Below are 18,857 nucleotides of genomic sequence, written 5' to 3'. Positions count from 1 at the left end.
GAGTTTTTTCTTCATACCGTGTAACCTGTTACATTCTTTGAATACAATACACGTAATACGACATTCCGGTATTTACTTTCTACTCAACCCTGTTGCCTGCAGTGTGTAGGTGAAAGTGTATGTATGTAAGCGGGTTTGTGTGTAGGCATAAATATTTGCAGCTGGTTTCGGTTTTATTTAATTGCTTTTTTTTCTTTTTTCAACATTTTGTCTTACGCAATGTCTTATGAGCGCATGAAGTAATGAAGAAGCGTAACCAGAATGTCAAGATGAAAGGTGAAAACAGGTGTGTAAGTGAATGTTGGTGTAATTGGTTATTGGTCTTTTGTTTATTGATTTTTTTTTAATAATAACAAAAGGCTATACTTTTTTTGTGGGAGTTAATAGTATTCGATAATAGATCTCATAAATTGATAAAAAAAAATTATTATATAAATATATATTCATAAAAAATAAAAAATATTTGGTCATTCCATTAAACACTAAAAGTATGATTTTTGAACATTTTTGACTCCGGCATCATCTATGTACATAACAAATCATTACGAACACATTTTATGCATTTGAGATTAATCGGAACAATAATTTTCTACGATCTTTTATAAATATAATATATGATGTGTTGGATAAATGGAAATATTTTTTTAAATTAGTTATAGAATTTATTTGACTATAATTAAGCTTACATACACGGCGAGAATAAAAAGACCATTCCAAAGACCAAAAACTACTGAGGACTTACACTTCTGCTAGTGGACTGATATTTCGGGATATTCAATAGTTGCAGCTCTGAAGAAGAGAAAAAGTGGAAACCGGGTCTCGTTCAAGCGGTGATATAGGGGATATTACATAGTTCTTCATAATCCTCCACATAAAAGCTACAAAGTACGAAAAAAGTCGCTTGCTATCTACCGGATATTCCACACGAATAGCTTGCGGATGGATGTGTGTCTTATTATATTTTATATCAGTATGTGTCATATATTATTAATTTGAAGAAAATGCGAATCCGAGCCAGTTATATTTAAGGCTTTTTATATTTTATATTGGCGCGAGTTTTTAACTTCAGTCATTGTTCCGAGCCTTGCGTCTTTCCACTTTGATTTTCGGAAAACCCTACAAGAATAATTCAGAAAAAGTAAAATCTGGTGATCTGAGTGGTTAGTCGGTGTCATCTATTTTGAATCCCTATAAATGTTTATTGAAGAAAATAAATTGTTGAACTCTCACATATAATACATTGATTCGCCGTTTTTTTCGAAACCATCAACATAGAGCAAAAATCTATCGATGTTGTTGATTCTAAAAGTCCCAATTTCAAATGCCTGTTTCCACATAACAACAATAAAATTGTGTCATTTAAGTTCGGAGACGCAATATTCTTTTTATCTATAGCAAAGCTCAAGCTATCGTTAACTTGGTATAGGTAAATCATTGTCACTAGATTCTGTATATTGAAACGATACCCATATTTTAGTCGAAACGGTTACTGGATCATTTGAGGAGCCACCCTTACAGAATTTTGTATTTATTATTCCACACTTTCCCTAACGTAGACAGTTTGATGCTTCCAGTACAAAAACTAGGTAAGTTCTTCGTTGATCTCATTAAAATTATCAATCTTCTTGAAGAAAAAAATAATAATAATTTTGTGATGATTATCCAGTAAAATTACCACGATTACCTTACAAACTTGTACATATTAAACAACAGGAAAATCACCATAACATATGTACAATTCTACAAGTTAGCTGAAAATATATATTTAACCTGATCAAGAAGGCTAAAAAAAGCAATTCATTAACTTAATCCATGGGTAATGGGAATGTACCCGGATTTCTATCTGGTCAAGTGCAGTCAACTCAACAGTATTCATAAATTTGGGTAGTGGTATCTACCGCTACAACAATAACAGCATCAATATTTTGAGACCCACTACAGCTGAAAGCGTAGTATTTTTGGTGAAGTAAACTTCTATAATTGGAAGATGGTTTCCAAATGTGTTTATGGTAAAGTCAAGAAAATATCATCCAAGCGATTACTGATATTGCAGTTGAAGTGCCCTTCATTATTATCAATAGGTATTTTAAGCGTTTCTGATATTGTTCGACTACAAAGCGCTATCAATAATGGAGGCACTAATCTCCTCTTGCATACATGCATGTGAATACTTGTCGTATCATAAGTTTGCACTGTCAAAATACGCGTTCGTTTGATAAGCCGATTTCAGTTTGATTTGTAAATCACCCAAGCGAAGCACTCGATGCGTGAGATTTTCACGAAGTACATAAAAACATCCAACACATGAATAGATTAGTAAGCTTCGGCATGTTTACAAGTTAGATGGGCCTACGCATGCGCATGCGTACGTGTAATTATGGGAAATCGAAATCGAAAGTAAAATGAAACTCATTTAGTCGATTGTTAAGCTGCTTTTGTTTTCACAACCAGCTCGTTGGTTTAGGGCCACAGCAATTTCCATTTTCATACTTGTCCATGCAGTATTTTCAATTTTATCGAAACGTCTATTGTTAGCGGCTAAGTACGGCAGTTTGTTAGGTCTACTGCAAATGCGTGTAACTTATTAGCATGCACCGTGCAGCAAACGAACGCGCGTCTGCCGAACAGCGTGGCGTGAAGTACAACGCGCATGCGTAAAGTTCAATAGAAATCGTATAAATCAAAGTCGAAAAGAGTGGTTAGCAATTGATATATATGTGTATATATATATATGTTTGCTTATGTTGAGACAAATTAATGGAACGACCGCGTGCCAAAGTCTGTAGTGAAATTAATAAATTGAAAAATTAGTAAGAAACAACAACAACAATAACCAGAAATTGAAAGTAAAGAGGGAAAGCATTAGCTTTATGAACTCAGAAGCTCGCATATGGACAGAAATTACCTGTACAAGTGCCACTATGCAATATCCGGCATATATGTTTGAGAATAAGTCCGAGTTGTTGAGTTATGAAATACTTTTTTTATTAATGCAAAATGGAAATAATTTTATGCAATCGGCCATGTAAGAATTTCCTAAACTCATTTGTAAGCTTTCAATGCGTGACTTAGGTAATCGCATTTATTTCTTTGGATAAAATACTTAAGTATGACATCATTTCCTTCTTATAGGCATACGGCTTTCCCAAGCGTGTGACAGCTTAAAAGGTCTGCATATACTAAATATATATGTACACATGTATACAATTATGCCAGCGTCAGTTTGTTTGGCGTTTACTCTCGTGTGAGAATTTCTCATTTTTTTAAGCTTTTCGTTTTTGCTGCAACTAAAAACTTGACATCATAAAAACCGCATCTCGATTTGATCCACTTTTGAACAAGGAAGGAAGCCAGTAGTAGTGCTCTGTTATGAACGTGATTAGAAGAAACCTGTTGCAATTTTATTTGAAGTTGTTGTTATGCTATAAAATGCACTCTTTATTGCATTTGGGTATTTCTTGGGTTATTTGGTTGTGCGCAGAGTTGCATTTGTATGCATAAGTAAACAAAAACAAAAACGTTAAATTCGGCTGCACCGAAGCTATAACACTCTTCACAGCTGTATTTGTATAGCGTAAAAGGGTATAAAAACAATTTTATTATATTTGGATTTTCAATGGTCCGTTTGTATGACAGCTATATGCTACAGTGATCCGATCTGAACAATTTGTTAGAAGATTATGCCGTTGACTTGGAAAATAATCCATACTAAATTTCGTAAAGATATCTTCACAAATAAATAGGACTTCCATACAAGAACGTGATTTTAATCGATCAGCTTGTATGGCAGCTATATGCTATAATGATTCGATATCGGCGATTCCAACATGGGAACAGCTTCTTGAGAAGAAAAGAATGTGTGCAAGATTTCAAATTAATATTTCATAAACTGAGGTACTAATTCGCATGTACATATATAGACTTACAGATGAGCCATCTTAACACGCTGTATTTTAAAAACTTTGTAGGAAACTTGTTATATCTTGTACAGGTATAAAAAGCGTTGACATATATAAGAGACTGAAAAACTGATGTTTTGAATTTGGTATATTTTTATACTCAAAATGTTAACCTATTATATTACCAAATTTCACAGTGAACACTTCTTTGTAAACCGGCAACATTTTAAATATTTTATGGTCCTTGAATAGTATCTCACTTGCTATACTGTTAATGGTGGTCTCATAGGCTCTGAAGATATATCTATACAAAAGTTTCTTGTAATGACTTGCTCATCGCGAATGAAAAATATTGTTTTGTAATTCTATCAGGTTGACTAATTTAGGATGATTTTGGTTATTACTTAAACAAATATCTATATATGTATATTGTAAAATATCTAAACTCTCTGACTAACTCCACCGCTACTTGTTAGAATTTTCTTTGAACCGTCGAAAACCGAAAGTAAAATTTTTACCCAATATTTTTCTTCCGCTACTGGCATCCCTGCTGATCCTTATTTTCAAACACTTCATAAAGCGAGTTAAGCTTTCGTCTCACTTTTTTATATTTTCGGTTTTTATTTTATTTACTGCCACTTAGCCTGCCTAGCTGATCACCAGGAAGTGTTAAGTGCTGCTGGCCACACCGCTTTCCTGCTATGTCGATTCGTTACAAATTTAATTATGGGTACGTTGCATGGCTGCATTTAGCCGAGCGCCTAACTCCTCAATGCATGAAAGCATCTACATACATAGTTATATTAGTTTGTTTTAACTCCAGTTGATGTTTACTCATGAGCCTCTGGCTAAATGTTATATGCATTTCTATAAAGTCCCACAGCATGCACTCGCACAGTCTTATACGCGAGGTTTATTGTTCCATTAGTTGTTTGCGTGTACATATGTACTTCGTGCTCGTACTTATTTCGCAGGCAGCAGATACAAATTTAGCAGCTGTTTTTGGAGATTTCGCTACCAGTCGCATTGCGTTGACTAGTTACGCAATTTTATGCTTGGTCCAAATTGGTTTGACGTAAAAATATGGCCAGCTTATGTATGGCGTTACAACTTATACGCCAGTTCAAATGGTTTTATGGTGAGGATTAAGTACAAATAAATTTAATGTCTTCATTTTTGAAAATTTATTATGCAAACAATATTCTTTGACATTAACGACAAAGTAATTACAATTACATTTCTAAATTAGAGAAGAGCAAAGGAAGAATAAAATTTTATATTTAGTTGTAGCATTAAAAGTTTATGAAGTAAACGCGTTAAGTATAAAAATGGTTTGAAATAATCTTTAAAAATACAAGCAAAATAACTTAAAAACAAGAAATTAAGTTAACTTCTATTGCACTAAAGCTATGATACCCTTCAGAAATACAAAAGATTCCTTGCAAGAACTTTGATCGTTCAGTCTTTATTACAGCTACATATATGCTATAATGGTACGATTTAAATAATTTTTTCATGCCTTAAGTAATAACCAGTGCCAAATTTCTTGAAGATATGTCGTGAAATGAAAGATCTTTCCATACAAGCCGTTCCGACCAATGAGCAGCTTCTTGGTGAGAATGAGGTTCTAGTTTGCGTATATACAGATGGATATGGCTAAATCGACTCAGCCTTATACTGATCAATTATATTATTTACTTCATAGGGTCACCGACGTTTTCTTTTGGGTGTTACAAACATCGTGGTAAACTTAGTATACCCGGCTCATGGTATGAGAGATTAATGGAAAAAGTTAGTTTTTCGGGTCACATACAAATAAATGCCGTGTAATTTTACTAATAATTTAGAAATACCTATAGGCACTCATAAAATGATAACTCTAGAAGAGCCTTAACTAAACTATTATTTTATTCTTCCATGTGTTTGTATAAATTTAGCCAATTATTATTGGTTGCAATTTAATTTTTCTTTACTTCTAATTAAATATCAATACTAATATTGATTTAATCATAGGTTTAGTTCTTATTTGAGACTGCTCGACAATATTTTTATATACATATTTTAAAAATTTAATCGTATAAAAATTAGTCGGAACATATACTTAGTATCGCCAAAAATTCTGTTACAAAGGACAAATTCGCATATAAAAGTTCAAGTGAAATTTATGAGCTTTTCAATAAACTTCGCATTTCGAGAATATTATTATTTTGCAAAAATGTGCACTGTTGCAGAAATTTTTTAATAGGCAAAACATTAAGATCTACACAAAAACTTTCAGAGACGAAAAAATTGTTTTTCCGAGTGTTCAGCATTGTCTTTATCCAGCTGCTGAAGTTGTATGGTCTTCACTTCTGTGAAAAAGGAGTTAAAACTGGGCCAAAAGTGCATCAGAACGATATTTTAGAAGCCGTGGTAAAGTAGTTAAGCAGTACTCTCTTCGGTACAGAGCTAAACTTTATGCAAACACACAAGGCAAAACCACCCAGTAGTGGATTAAAAGCAATATTCCTGGTTTCATAGCTGCAGATGATTGACCTTCTGGAATTTTGGAGAAAGCGAAATATGGCAATTTCGAGCACAATTTTGTACATCGCTTATTTAATATATGCATTATTATAAAAAATTAAAAGATTGACTAATTCTTAAAGGAATATTTCTAGGAGTACTTCGGGAATGGTTGTAATTCTCCTTGAGTTTACACCATAGTAGACAATCACATTCTTTCCTTAGAAACATCGAGTAAATAAACTAAAACTGACCAATTTCACGTGGGTCTAAAACGTAACTAGTCTCTAACGCCAGGTTTCCGTGAAATGAAATGTACATGCATCACTTGCAAATGAAGATAAATAAGAAAGAAACCGGCTGCATTATAATATGTAGATGGCTTATGCTAAAGTGGTGTGTACTATTCGAGAAGCAAAAATAGGCTAATACTCATGTTTCGGTTGGGATATACATACATTATTTCTGAAAGAAAGGAACCCGGAGTGAGACACCCAGCAGTTGAAATCGCAAAATATTCAATATAGAACATCACTTGATTGCCACTCATATGTACTTCATGGAAAAAAATTTACGTGCGCAGTGTGAAAGTATTGTAAATGTAATGAAGAGATCCAAATACGATAACTTGAAATGCTGGATGAAGGAAGGAAGAACGGCTCGCAAGTTGGAGCAGAAAGTATGGCGACTCAGGAGCAAAACCTGATTTTGTAACTGACAAACAATGTATGTTTAATTTCAGTTCAAAAACTAAGAAAACCGCGTGAGTCTAACTGTGCCGGATTTTTGGCTAACGGTGAGTATTATGAAAGATATGGTTGTAACAGAATTGACGTCAGATACCGTTAAATGTATATAGGTATATAGATGGGAACCCACAATCAGTGCCCATTATAGTCAAATTGGTCTACTAACTGTCAAGTGGTCAGTTTAAACACAGAAAAAAAAATCATCAATTTGATATATCGCATTTTAAATTAATTTCACACAAATTATTTGCACATCATTTCACCGCCAAAATGAATGGAAAACGAATGTGTTTGCAAACTAACAAGGAAATGAAATTTGACACGCATGACAAGTGGAAATAAATGCAGTCGACGCAATGGCACACAAACACACAGACACACATTTTGCCTGCGACTTAAAGTGGATAACGGGCGACTGGTAAAAAAAGCTTTTGGTACAACAAAACTAAGCTATGACAAGCATATGAGTCAAGTGTGTGCGTAGAGTAAAAGAGATGGCGATAGAAAACGAAAGTACAAAAACTGGACTGGACTGGACTGGACTGCGTGCGGCTGTCGCAGAAATTGTTACGCAGAAATATGTAAGTCAAATTGGCCGATAGATTTGAAGACAAAACAAAAAAGGCAGATCGATTACATTCATTATAAAGTGTTAAATGGTGGCAACTAATGAGCAAACAAAATAACAGAAAGCGAATTTCGGCAATTCTCTATGTAAATTGGCGTGTTTATGCAAAGTTAACGTAGGTCAGAAACCTTTTTACTTCATATCATATATGTACAAATGTGTGATTGTGAGCTTTTAGTAATAAAAATGATAATAAGTAATGCAAAATATATATATATATATATAAATAGTATATATACATATATAAATATAGCTGCTGTGCATTTTAAATAGTTTACCTTTGTTTTTTTGTTGCTTTTGTGAAAGCAAGCGAAAATCCAATAGAAATCAATTGCACAGTGCGTGCTTAGTGCCTTTAAATTATCGACTTGCTTTTGTTGCTTCCCTAGTCTAGTGCGTGTTGTTGTTGTACTCCATATCGCTGATTAAATTTAGAGTGTTCATTTACATGCGGTTTAATTAGCAGTAAAATTAAAAGTGTTAAGAAGCGTTTCTCACATTGTGAAGTTCGCTGCTTAAGTCTTTTGTTTCACCGCTGCGGTTGCTTTGCATTGTCTGCTGCTGCTGACATTTGAATTAATGTGTGTGTGAAGAGTGTACTTCCGTCTACGCTTCACAAGTCATTGATTATTCGGCGTATATTCGTTTTACATTTCACCGAAAATTTATTGACAACTGCAACGCTTTGCCAACGATTGCTTGACAACATTAAAAACCCATTAACGCTTGATTTATGTGTGAAGTTTGAAGTCTGAGTCTGAGTCTCTCAGTTTGAGTATTGAAATCGTTTTGCATACAATTTTCTCAGCCCTGTCTTCGTTGATGGTTTTACTATAAAGGAATTTTAGTTTTTCTATTTATTAATCGCTCATCTTTTTTCCACTTCTCTTGAAAGTGATCGGCAATTTCTTTTCGCTGTCGATCATTTACTGCATGTGCTTCATGCTTGTATGCATTATTTGATAACTGTGTGTACTTTATGAGCCAGGGAGTGATTGATTAACTGAGTGTTGTGGGAAATTTCAAATTCTATTATTTACTGTCAAAGGAAATTATCGGTGCCTAATCTTACTTTGAATAAATGTTTGATTTCTTCTTTCAGATGAAGTGATTAACTGAAATTTCCTCAATAAGATAATAGTTAATGCTTCCTAACTATGGGTACATAACTATATTCGTGCGTTTTTTCTCATAATTTGAATGTTTATTTAAGAAAAACACGGACAATATTCAAATTATTGTTATATATTATACCATCCCCAAAAGTAGTGCAGCGACTTGGCAGTCAAGAATGAATCAAGTCAACATTTGATACTCTATTCTGATGTAAACCTTTTCCCATTTCACATGGGCTATAAGGCGGGTGAGAGAAGACTTCCCAGCCGGTGTTTTTTAAATATGTACTCGCCGACATCAATTCTTCAGTTCCTCATCTTTAATCTTTTTTAGTCACCAAGGATGTTCTTTGTCATCCAAGCCAAAATCACCAGTATTAAATTTTACCAACCACTTTTGGCACATTCGCTCAGCTAAACCACATGTTCACCATAAACTTCCACCAAATTACGATCACTTTTCTTCATATTAAAGTAATGAAGAAGAACTGCTCGCATACTTCGGAATATATAAACATTGAAATAATAATCAAGTTACACCGTTTCTTGGCATCACATATATAGTAATAGGCCCCACGTAGCTACCAGAAACTGAACCCCTTTTTCCAGTTTTAAAATATTCGCTCGCGATCTTGTAGAATCATTTTCTCTTCTCTCAAATAATTGATTTTGATTGCCAAGATTATTGAATAAGGTTTGTTTCGCATTACAAGTCTCAGCAGACAATTATATTGAAAATATTTTCGGTAGGGTGATTAGTTACCTTCATACGCATTGGAATATTTTATGAAATTCCATTGTAGTACCCAGATTCAAGAAAAATTTGAAAGAATGGATAGTTCCTCTTATCTTTCAGAAGTGATACTAATTTTTAATTAGATTTTCAAACTATGCTTTAACATATCTTCTCAGCTAAAATATTGCCCTCTGAAGCTGTAAGGAAAAAAGAGATATCCCTTAAATTACTTTCTCTGTTTTGGAATTCTTTTACAAAACAAATGCTTCCTAAATAGACTTCACTGTATGTTTATCGCTTTTTATACATAACATTTTTACATTTTTTTAAATTTATTTATTGTATATAATTAATATATTTATATATATTATATAACTATTATATTTCTTAACTAAAGATTATTTCGAAATTCTTACCTTTCAATGCTTTCTTATGTGACCTGACCATAATTTAACTTTCTTGATTTGTGCAAAGACATTTCATGCTCACCGAGTTCGCAACACGACTCATTGTTGCAATATTCAGTACAAATAAGTAAGTCGAAAATGTTGCATTATTATTTTTCCGTTATTATTATAATCCGTGTCTTCTCTGCTGTTGTTGCTTTTCGTGTCAAAAATATTGCGAATACTGCTCTGTGTGTCTCGTCAGCTGCTGACCGGTGTGTCAACATGTTGACTCCATTCGAAATATGCTCCACTTTAGTTGAGTGAATTGATTCCAAGTTTACTCTGTGTTTATAAATATATCTACTTACTCTTATTGTTTGCTATGTTTGGTAGTACGTAGGTATGTATGTTCATTTTGATTAGATACTTGCACTACTTATGTAAAGAGGATCGGTGAGAAAAGCTTGTAAATAAACATTGATTCGTTTCAGCTGTCGCTGCAAATTTTATTTGTAATAAGTGAAATAGGTTCAAGAAATTTGCTGAGCTAAAAATTATGCAAGTTTGTTAATTAAAACGAGTTATGCGTTACTTTTATTTACCAAAGTCAATTTGTATTAAAAAATTCAAAAGTGGGTCACCATCAGGGTGGAACAGTGAACTTGTGGTGCTGTTGAATAATCATTTTTTTAGTATATAAATGAAAAAAATAAAAAATAAAAATATCGTATTAAAGACAGTAGTATTTGTACTCTAGAGTGAACATGAAACTAGAAACTTTAATCCTAACCCTCCCATCACTTGTTTTAATTTTAGTAAGTAGTATCCAGCTGCTTTTACCAAAATTTGTTGTTGCCGCTTGCATACTCGTTTATTGTAATTAGTATATCAGTTAATTTTAGATCAAACATATGCATGCAGCACCATGAAACAGGTTTGCTTGTACATAGTAAGTTTTTTCAACTCCTCATAAACACTTCGGACCGCCTTGCTTCTTGTGTCTACTAATAAGAGCAGCATTCCGAGATTTTATCTTTATTTTTATACCATGAACAGCGTGTATTAAGTTTAACTACCACGAAGTTTGATTTAGCCAGGTCCGTCTGTATATACGCGCGCTAGTCCCTTAGTTTTTGCGATATCCATCTGAAATCGATTTTATCTTCAAGAAGCTGCTCGTTCGTGTGAACTGCCGATATTCGACCCTTTTGAGTTCGAATCACTATAGATTATAGCTGAGAAAGCCATTTATATCAAACAACTAAATATTTTTCGTTAAATGCAAACCACTGTTACGTTTTCAGATTTAGTTATGTATATACATTGTTTCTATAAGAAATGCACCTTTGAAGGGTATTATAGCTTTTGTGCAACCGATATGCATTTTTTTCTACTTTTGTATCTGTTAATTGACACTGGCTGATGTTAAAATTTTCTGGCATAAAAATTCAATAATAGTATATTTGTATTTGTTGTTTTACTAATTTTTACAAATTGTATTTTTTTAAACTCAATTTTTTCTGGTACACACATGACGAAGTCTCCGTTATGCAATGTTGAAATAATATTGCAGCATATGCAATTCCCACACTCTCACACATGCAGACACAGGCCGAAACATATCTGCAAGTGCGGTTCGTATCTACAAATAAAGCACGTCGTCGAGTGTCAAAGCCTTTTTTATATTATCTTGACGTTTTTATTTTACTTTTTTAATACAGTTACTTTATAATTTTGGTGCGTAAAAATTGCGTGCACCATAATTACTGTTCTGGTTTATGCCTTTGGCATTTCGTGTAATCAAAAAATAACTGACCGACTGACTTTAACGAGAAAAGAGCGGCGTGGTAGCGTAATTTCATTCACAAAATTGTGTTAAATAATTTGTGACTCATATTTTATATGTGATGGCCATACGTGAGTAAATAATATTGACTAGCTGCTTACTATGTCGCCTCGTCTATTGACTCAGTGCATTATTAGATTATATTAAAATAAACTGTTAGTTAGCTAAGTGGGACCATATGGTCTGTTTTCATTAAGTTGGTAGCATACAGGTCTAATTGTCGTGATGCTTTGGCTTGAGTGATTAACTGTAAATGTAGTAAATCCAACAGTTTCACTAGTTTGATGATTGGAGATACATTGTTTAATCACCTTTCAAATTCAGACCGATATACCTTTTACCTTTTGAAAGTCGGAAAATGTACCAATAACCATAATTTAAAGGTAAAGGTAAAGGTATTAATAATCTCATACATTTTACCCGGACTGATGAGTTACATTTTCACATATTATAATACAAATCATTATTATCGCCTTCAAAATAAGCTCCTTTTAAGCCAATGCAAGCAAACAGGTCAACGATTCATCAAATTTTTTATATACTTGTTATAAGTCTCGGTCGGTATTGCCTTCAGTGCCTTCAAAATGGCTTTATATGGCTTCAATGGACTCCTAGCGCGTTTACCGAAGCGGATTTTTCACTGTTGAAAATAGAAAAAAGTCAGAGTGAGCCAATCTGCTAAAAAAGGTAGCTGAGCGATGACTCTCGTTTTGTGTTGGGCCAAAAAGTCAGTCAACATCATGCTAGAATGTAAATAAGAAATCAGTTGCTTAATATATCATATTTGCGATTTTTTAAGTTGTGCTGCTTGTTTTGACTCGCTTAAGGTATATGGTATTGTAGAATTTATATGCCGTGCTTAGTCTTTAAATTCTCAATCTATTAAGTCTCGTTGCACAAATTGGCATTTTGACATAACATAGTGGAATATTAACAAATTTTCTACAAGTAGGGGTTTGAAGTCAATATATGCGTTTGTAATGCGCCTATATACAAGTGTAGCGGGAAAAAACTAACCTAAAATCAAAGAAATAGTACGTTAATCTATAATCTATAATCTACAGCATATGCTACAAAACTTTTCCTCTGTTGTGAGAGAACGATTAGCTGCCTGGTTTAGAGACAAAGTCAAGGACTATGAATATAATAAAATGAAATTACCAAATATTTTAAATCGAACTTTATTATATTTTTTTCGATCTTAATTAAAGTATGTATGTATAAAGAATTATATTGTGTTACAAATTCAATATTTCAATGGTTTACAAAAGTTAATGTTAATTTGTGTTTGTAAAAATGTCTTATGTTTACCAGAATTATGTAAATGTAAATAGTATGAATGTACATAAGTAGCCGTGCAATAATAAAATTTCGCGCATTGTGACTTTATAAATAAATATTTGAAGATTGTTGGCAAATGCTTATTAATTTGTTAAAGTATCTTTCGTTAATATATTGTTAGCACTTTATGGAAATAAAAATGTATTGAACTACAGATTTGTAGAAATTTCAGTAAATTTTACGTTATTATTAACAGTATTAACAGCAGCTTTACAGAGTATATACATACATGGAGTTACGTGCACACTGTTCTTTGGAACCCTTTGGTATAATCACAATTAGGTACTAAGTTCTTTGAGTTCAATGCATTTGCTTTTTATTTGGGCTAATGTGCATATTTTGACGGGGTTTTAACAATAGATTTTTATATATTAATAGCTAGAATTCGATTTGGAGTTACACTCAGCAAATAAAGATTGCCGCCTTACACTATTTTTTTTTTAAATATTATAATACAAATTTTAATATTCTTTAAGGAAGGAAGTTTGAAGGCAATACATTTTTGTGTTTTTATAGTACTATATTAATAGCATTTTAAGTTCTTTACGTTAACATGAGCGTAATAAATTTTTTTTTTTATCAAAAAATTATCGAATTATAAGAACTATGCAATAATTCAAAATATACTTAGCTTAAATATTAAATTATAATTATATACTTATGATATATCAAATGAGTTTCGGTCAGGATTGCGATTTTTTCAAGTAAAATTTTTGGATTAAAAATCAGATTTTAATTTTTTATTCCCGATGTTGGGATTAATTTCAATTTTTAAATCCTAGATGTTTGGAATAAAAAAATTAAAATATTATTTTTTGATTTGAATGAATGCGAAAAAATATTAATTTTAGAACAAATTCTTTGAGATTAAAATGTTTTTTGTTTTTTAATCTGAAGCGCGAGATTAAAATTTTGTGTTTTATTTTAATCCTGTATTTGGGATCACCAAATTAAAAAAAATTTTATTACAAATGGTAATTCAAATATTTTTTAATGCATTATTTGCAACCCTGGTTTCAGTTTACAATTTCCTAGTTGGGGTTTTAAGACGCAGTTGGTCGTAGGCCTAAAACACTAAATATATTTTACAATTGCGAACTAGCTAAGTGAAAATATTAGCCATTTATTTCATTTCGCTTTCAAAAGCGGAGACGAAAAAGTTTAGATACTAATTTGAAATATTTTGTGGGATAAAGGTATAGTTAGTAGCTGAGGTAAAAAATACTACAGACAAAAAATTAAAAACAATAGAAAAGTAAATTTATATATTTACTCACCTAACTACCTACACGCATATATATTGTTTTATTATAACGAGTTGATCTACTCTAGATAATAACAACCAAATCTGCACGCGCAATAATTCATAACAACAACATAAACAAATATTAAATATACAAAAATTAGTTTTTATATACATACATACAAACTACATAATTGTATTTTTGCTGCATATAACTATATAAATAAAGCGATAAAGGGTATCACAAACTTTGGCGAGCTTTTCAGTAAATAGCTATCTGCTTGTATATACACGAGTATAGAATCGATTACAATTTAATTAAATGAAATGCAACTAAATATGTTATATTTCATAAACAGCAAACTGATAACACATTGAAGAGCTAAAGCGCACGTTTTCTACATACATAGGTATGTACCTTTCTCTCAAAAAATATTTTACTGGTTGGCTATTTGAATATGTTATATATGTGGCGAGAAGAACACGGCGTAAATTTGAGAACAAGTTCGGCATAAAACTGTCAATGTCATGGACGCGATAACACGTTGCTCAACATATGTATATATGTATATGAATATATATATGTAGCAAAAAGAGAGTTTTATGCGCTAACTTTCTCTCTCTTCTAAATTTTTATTTTCTTTGGTAAGTACTACTTCCTTGTTTGTATTGCTATTCGAATAATTAAAAATTATTTTATCTGCGATCTATTTGTAGGAACTTGATTCTAATGGCATTAGTTTGAAAACCAGAAAAAATAAAACTTGGTTAGCTTCTACACTGCTCAAGCTTATCACAATAATTATAATGTAAATAATAGTGATGATATATATGTATTTTTATTATTATGGCTATTTACTATTAATTATAAAATTTTTGGATAATAACATTTTTAACAACTCTTCTGAGCACAATTTATGCGAAATTATTTTAATATTATGTTTATTTATTCCCTCCATACAAAGAAATAGTAAAAATACTACACTTTTTATATTTTTAACACCCAAACCCCACAAACATATCCCATTTCATATTATGTTGGCATTCCTATACATTAACATGTGTATGCTCACATAACACAATTGTCGCTCTTCTATTATTTTTGTTCTCAAGGTGAGAGTTGCCGGCATATAAAGTACATATATTTATATATACAAGTATATATATACACGATCAATTAGCAAATACATTTATATCGATATATACTAATATATATTAATATATACAAACTGTAAAAAGTATGTACATATTGACAGAGCTTGTCGCCAATCGTGCCTCCACACAATTGAGCATATACATATATGCAATAAATATTTAGTTTGTAGGAGATTTTGTGGAGAAGCGGTGAACTAGAGGTGTGCGTATTGGGTTTACTTAAACACGCGCTGGTGACTTTTTTCTTTATGTTTATTTATATGTATTCTGTACTCATGCTAGTATGCATGTTGGAAAAATTTCTGGTTTAGAGAGAAGTAGTTTACTGGGTAACGGAGGGGGTCTTGGACCACCTAATATCACTAAAAGTATTAACGACTTCATAGAGAAAGTTGCTAATCAACTAGTATTATAAAAAAAAAAACAATTAAATAAATTTCAATGAATGCCAGATATAACTATTTCTACTCTTCTAAATTTCAAAGTTGTGACCTTGACTAAATACTTCGGGGTTAATAGTTGGTATTTTTTTTATCAATTGAAGGAAAAACAGAGCAAAGAGCACTCACTGATATTTCACACAGAAACAGAAGTCAAGGAACTTAAACAACTAAAGTTCATTCGAAATATATTGATCAACCACGGATTCCCCCAACATTGCTGGAACTAAAGGTTGCACAAGCCGTAAAACAATTATTATAAGGCTATAAGTTTCGCATATACTCGTATACAGACGGACAGACAGGTGAACACAGCTAAATCGACACGCTGGTCATTTATATAAATACTTTATGAGGTTTTCTCGAACATTTTAATTTATTTACTATCGTGAAAGATCACAAGTAGTCCAGATGTCACCCCCATAAATAAAGTTTTTCGATGCACCAGCGCAAAACACGTATGCATATATTCTGCTTTAATTTTCCAAACAAATAAATACTTCTAGTATTCTAGGAGGCTAGGCAGCAATGCGAAAGCTGAAGATAGTTCAGTGTGCGACTGAGTGCTGAAGAGTGTGGATCGCTTTAGTGGAACTGGTATGTAGATATAACGAAAGCACAATACGCTATACATTTTTGTGTGTGTGTGTGCCAGTGGAGAACATTTTCTTGTTGGCGATACATATTTACATACTTACATGCATATCTTTTTATTTATCTGGCTGCGTGGAATATTTGAAGTTGTAATTGCGTAACACACAGTTGATCAATTGTTAATTCGCTTTCGTTTGTAGTTAATTAAAACGAACGGAAAATGGCGCTACGTATCGTCTTCACAATGCCAGTGACCAAGGCTATGAGCCAAACTTTGGTGCGTGCCATGTCATCACAGGCCGTTACCGCCAAGAATGTTGGCTTCATCGGACTCGGCAACATGGGCGGTCATATGGCCAGTAATCTAATTAAGCAGGGTCACAAATTGCATGTCTTTGATATCTCGAAGGAGGCTTGCGACAATTTGAAGGCCAAGGGCGCTACTGTCTATGATAAGACCACCGATTTGGCGAAGAACTCTGATTACGTTATCACAATGTTGCCCAATAATGATATCGTATGGAAGGCGTACAACGATATGACTGCCGATGGCGTCAACAAGAACACTGTTTTCATCGACTCATCCACCATTGATCCAAATGTGGTGAAACAGTTGCAGAAGTTCATTAGCGAAAAGGGTGCGCGCTTTATTGATGCACCCGTATCGGGTGGTGTACCCGGCGCTGAGCAGGCCACACTGACCTTCATGGTTGGTGGTACGCAAGATGAATATAATACTGTTAAGCCCATTCTGGAGGGTATGGGTAAACGTATCACATACTGTGGCAGCTATGGTATGGGTCAGGCGGCGAAATTGTGCAACAACATGATGTTGGCCATTTCCATGATTGGCACATCGGAGGCGATGAACTTGGCCATACGCCAAGGCTTGGACCCAAATGTATTTGCCGAAATCATTAACTCGTCCACCGGGCGCTGTTGGTCATCGGAATTGTACAATCCAGTGCCCGGCGTCACACCCACGGCACCCAGTAATAGAGACTATGCTGGTGGTTTCTCCACCGATTTGATTACTAAGGATTTGGGTTTGGCTGCCGGTGTGGCCACCGCGACCAACACACCCATTCCGTTGGGTGCTCTGTCACATCAGATATACCGTACACTGAAGGCACATGGCTTGGGCAACAAGGATTTTTCTGTTGTCTATGAATTCATGAAGAATGAGGCCAATAACTAAGTAGACTTTTAATGAGCGGTAGAGCAAAATTGCGTCACATATCCATGCGTACAGACATATGTATGTATATGCTCTAATATTTTTTAGCATTTTTCTAGGGCTTTAAACTACAAGTGTTGGTAACTGTATTTGTGACATTTAGAATTCTAACCAGAATTGCATTTATTGAAATATTTTAAATTCAATTTTATATACTTATACACCTAATTGTATATAAATTTAAGTGTTGAACTTTTTTTATTAAAAAATTATTGATTAATTAATAAATATATTTTTTTAATTCAAAATAACTCCATTGTGTTAAGGAAAATGTTATAAAACATAGATAAGCAAATAATAAAAAACTCTTAAGATGCGTGGTGTAGGTTGGCAACAAAATCATTTCAAAATGTTGGTGTTCTCAAAAACCTACACTATCAGTTAGATGGGTTGCAGATATAAAGGTGTTTAGATTGCTATATATTAACTACACATGTGTTCGCAGTTGTATATATATATAGGTATATATATATATATATATATATTATGTATATATTGTATATCTGCAGGCTTAAAAATAGGTGTTTTGGACTTTGATAAATGTTACTTAAAATACCCACAAGGAAATGTGGACACCAAGCAAGCTTTTCTCCATATTTCACACAGCAGAAATGTATGCTCATTACCTTATAAATTATATGTAAAGATTTGTCTTTAATATAATGCCAAACTTTTAATTCAAAAAATTCTTTCATATTGTTTTTTTTTTTTGTTTTTATTAAGTGAAAGGTGAAAATACCTTCGCATTATATCAATCTGTTGTCAGCTGAAAATACATAAGCTTTTTCACAACAGTAAGCTTTCCATAATTTCCTACAGTCAGTGCTGCGTAAAACAAAACTGATTTGATATGCGATCGCGCCATTAATGTGCGTATAATTTAATTTATGAGTGTGAAAAGCTTTTTTTTCGGTTCAACATTAGCAGCGGTCTTGCGTACGAACTCAATTGAATGAGCAGCATGTCGCTTCATGAGATAG

The 18,857-nt window shown here is 33.0% G+C and overlaps 1 protein-coding gene across 2 annotated transcripts; it reads left to right on the top strand.

Annotated features, from left to right (window-relative positions):
• The first annotated feature begins 16,536 nt into the window (after positions 1-16,536).
• Positions 16,537-18,128, top strand: LOC106627239 (probable 3-hydroxyisobutyrate dehydrogenase, mitochondrial). 2 transcript variants are annotated; one of them, XM_014247299.3, is made up of 2 exons: positions 16,537-16,643; positions 16,841-18,128. In XM_014247299.3, exon 2 carries the CDS (start codon positions 16,861-16,863, stop codon positions 17,836-17,838), a length of 978 nt encoding a protein of 325 aa, XP_014102774.2. In that variant the 5' UTR covers positions 16,537-16,643; positions 16,841-16,860; the 3' UTR covers positions 17,839-18,128. The 2 variants fall into 2 exon arrangements, with proteins under 2 accessions (XP_014102774.2, XP_036225893.2); XM_036370000.2 differs by lacking the exon at positions 16,537-16,643 and adding an exon at positions 16,650-16,786.
• The last annotated feature ends 729 nt before the right edge of the window (positions 18,129-18,857 follow it).

Source organism: Bactrocera oleae, chromosome 4 (genome assembly GCF_042242935.1).
Source record: "Bactrocera oleae isolate idBacOlea1 chromosome 4, idBacOlea1, whole genome shotgun sequence".
Lineage (NCBI taxonomy): Eukaryota > Metazoa > Arthropoda > Insecta > Diptera > Tephritidae > Bactrocera > Bactrocera oleae.
Note: the sequence above shows the minus strand (reverse complement) of the source record. Positions and strands in the feature narration are given on the sequence as shown.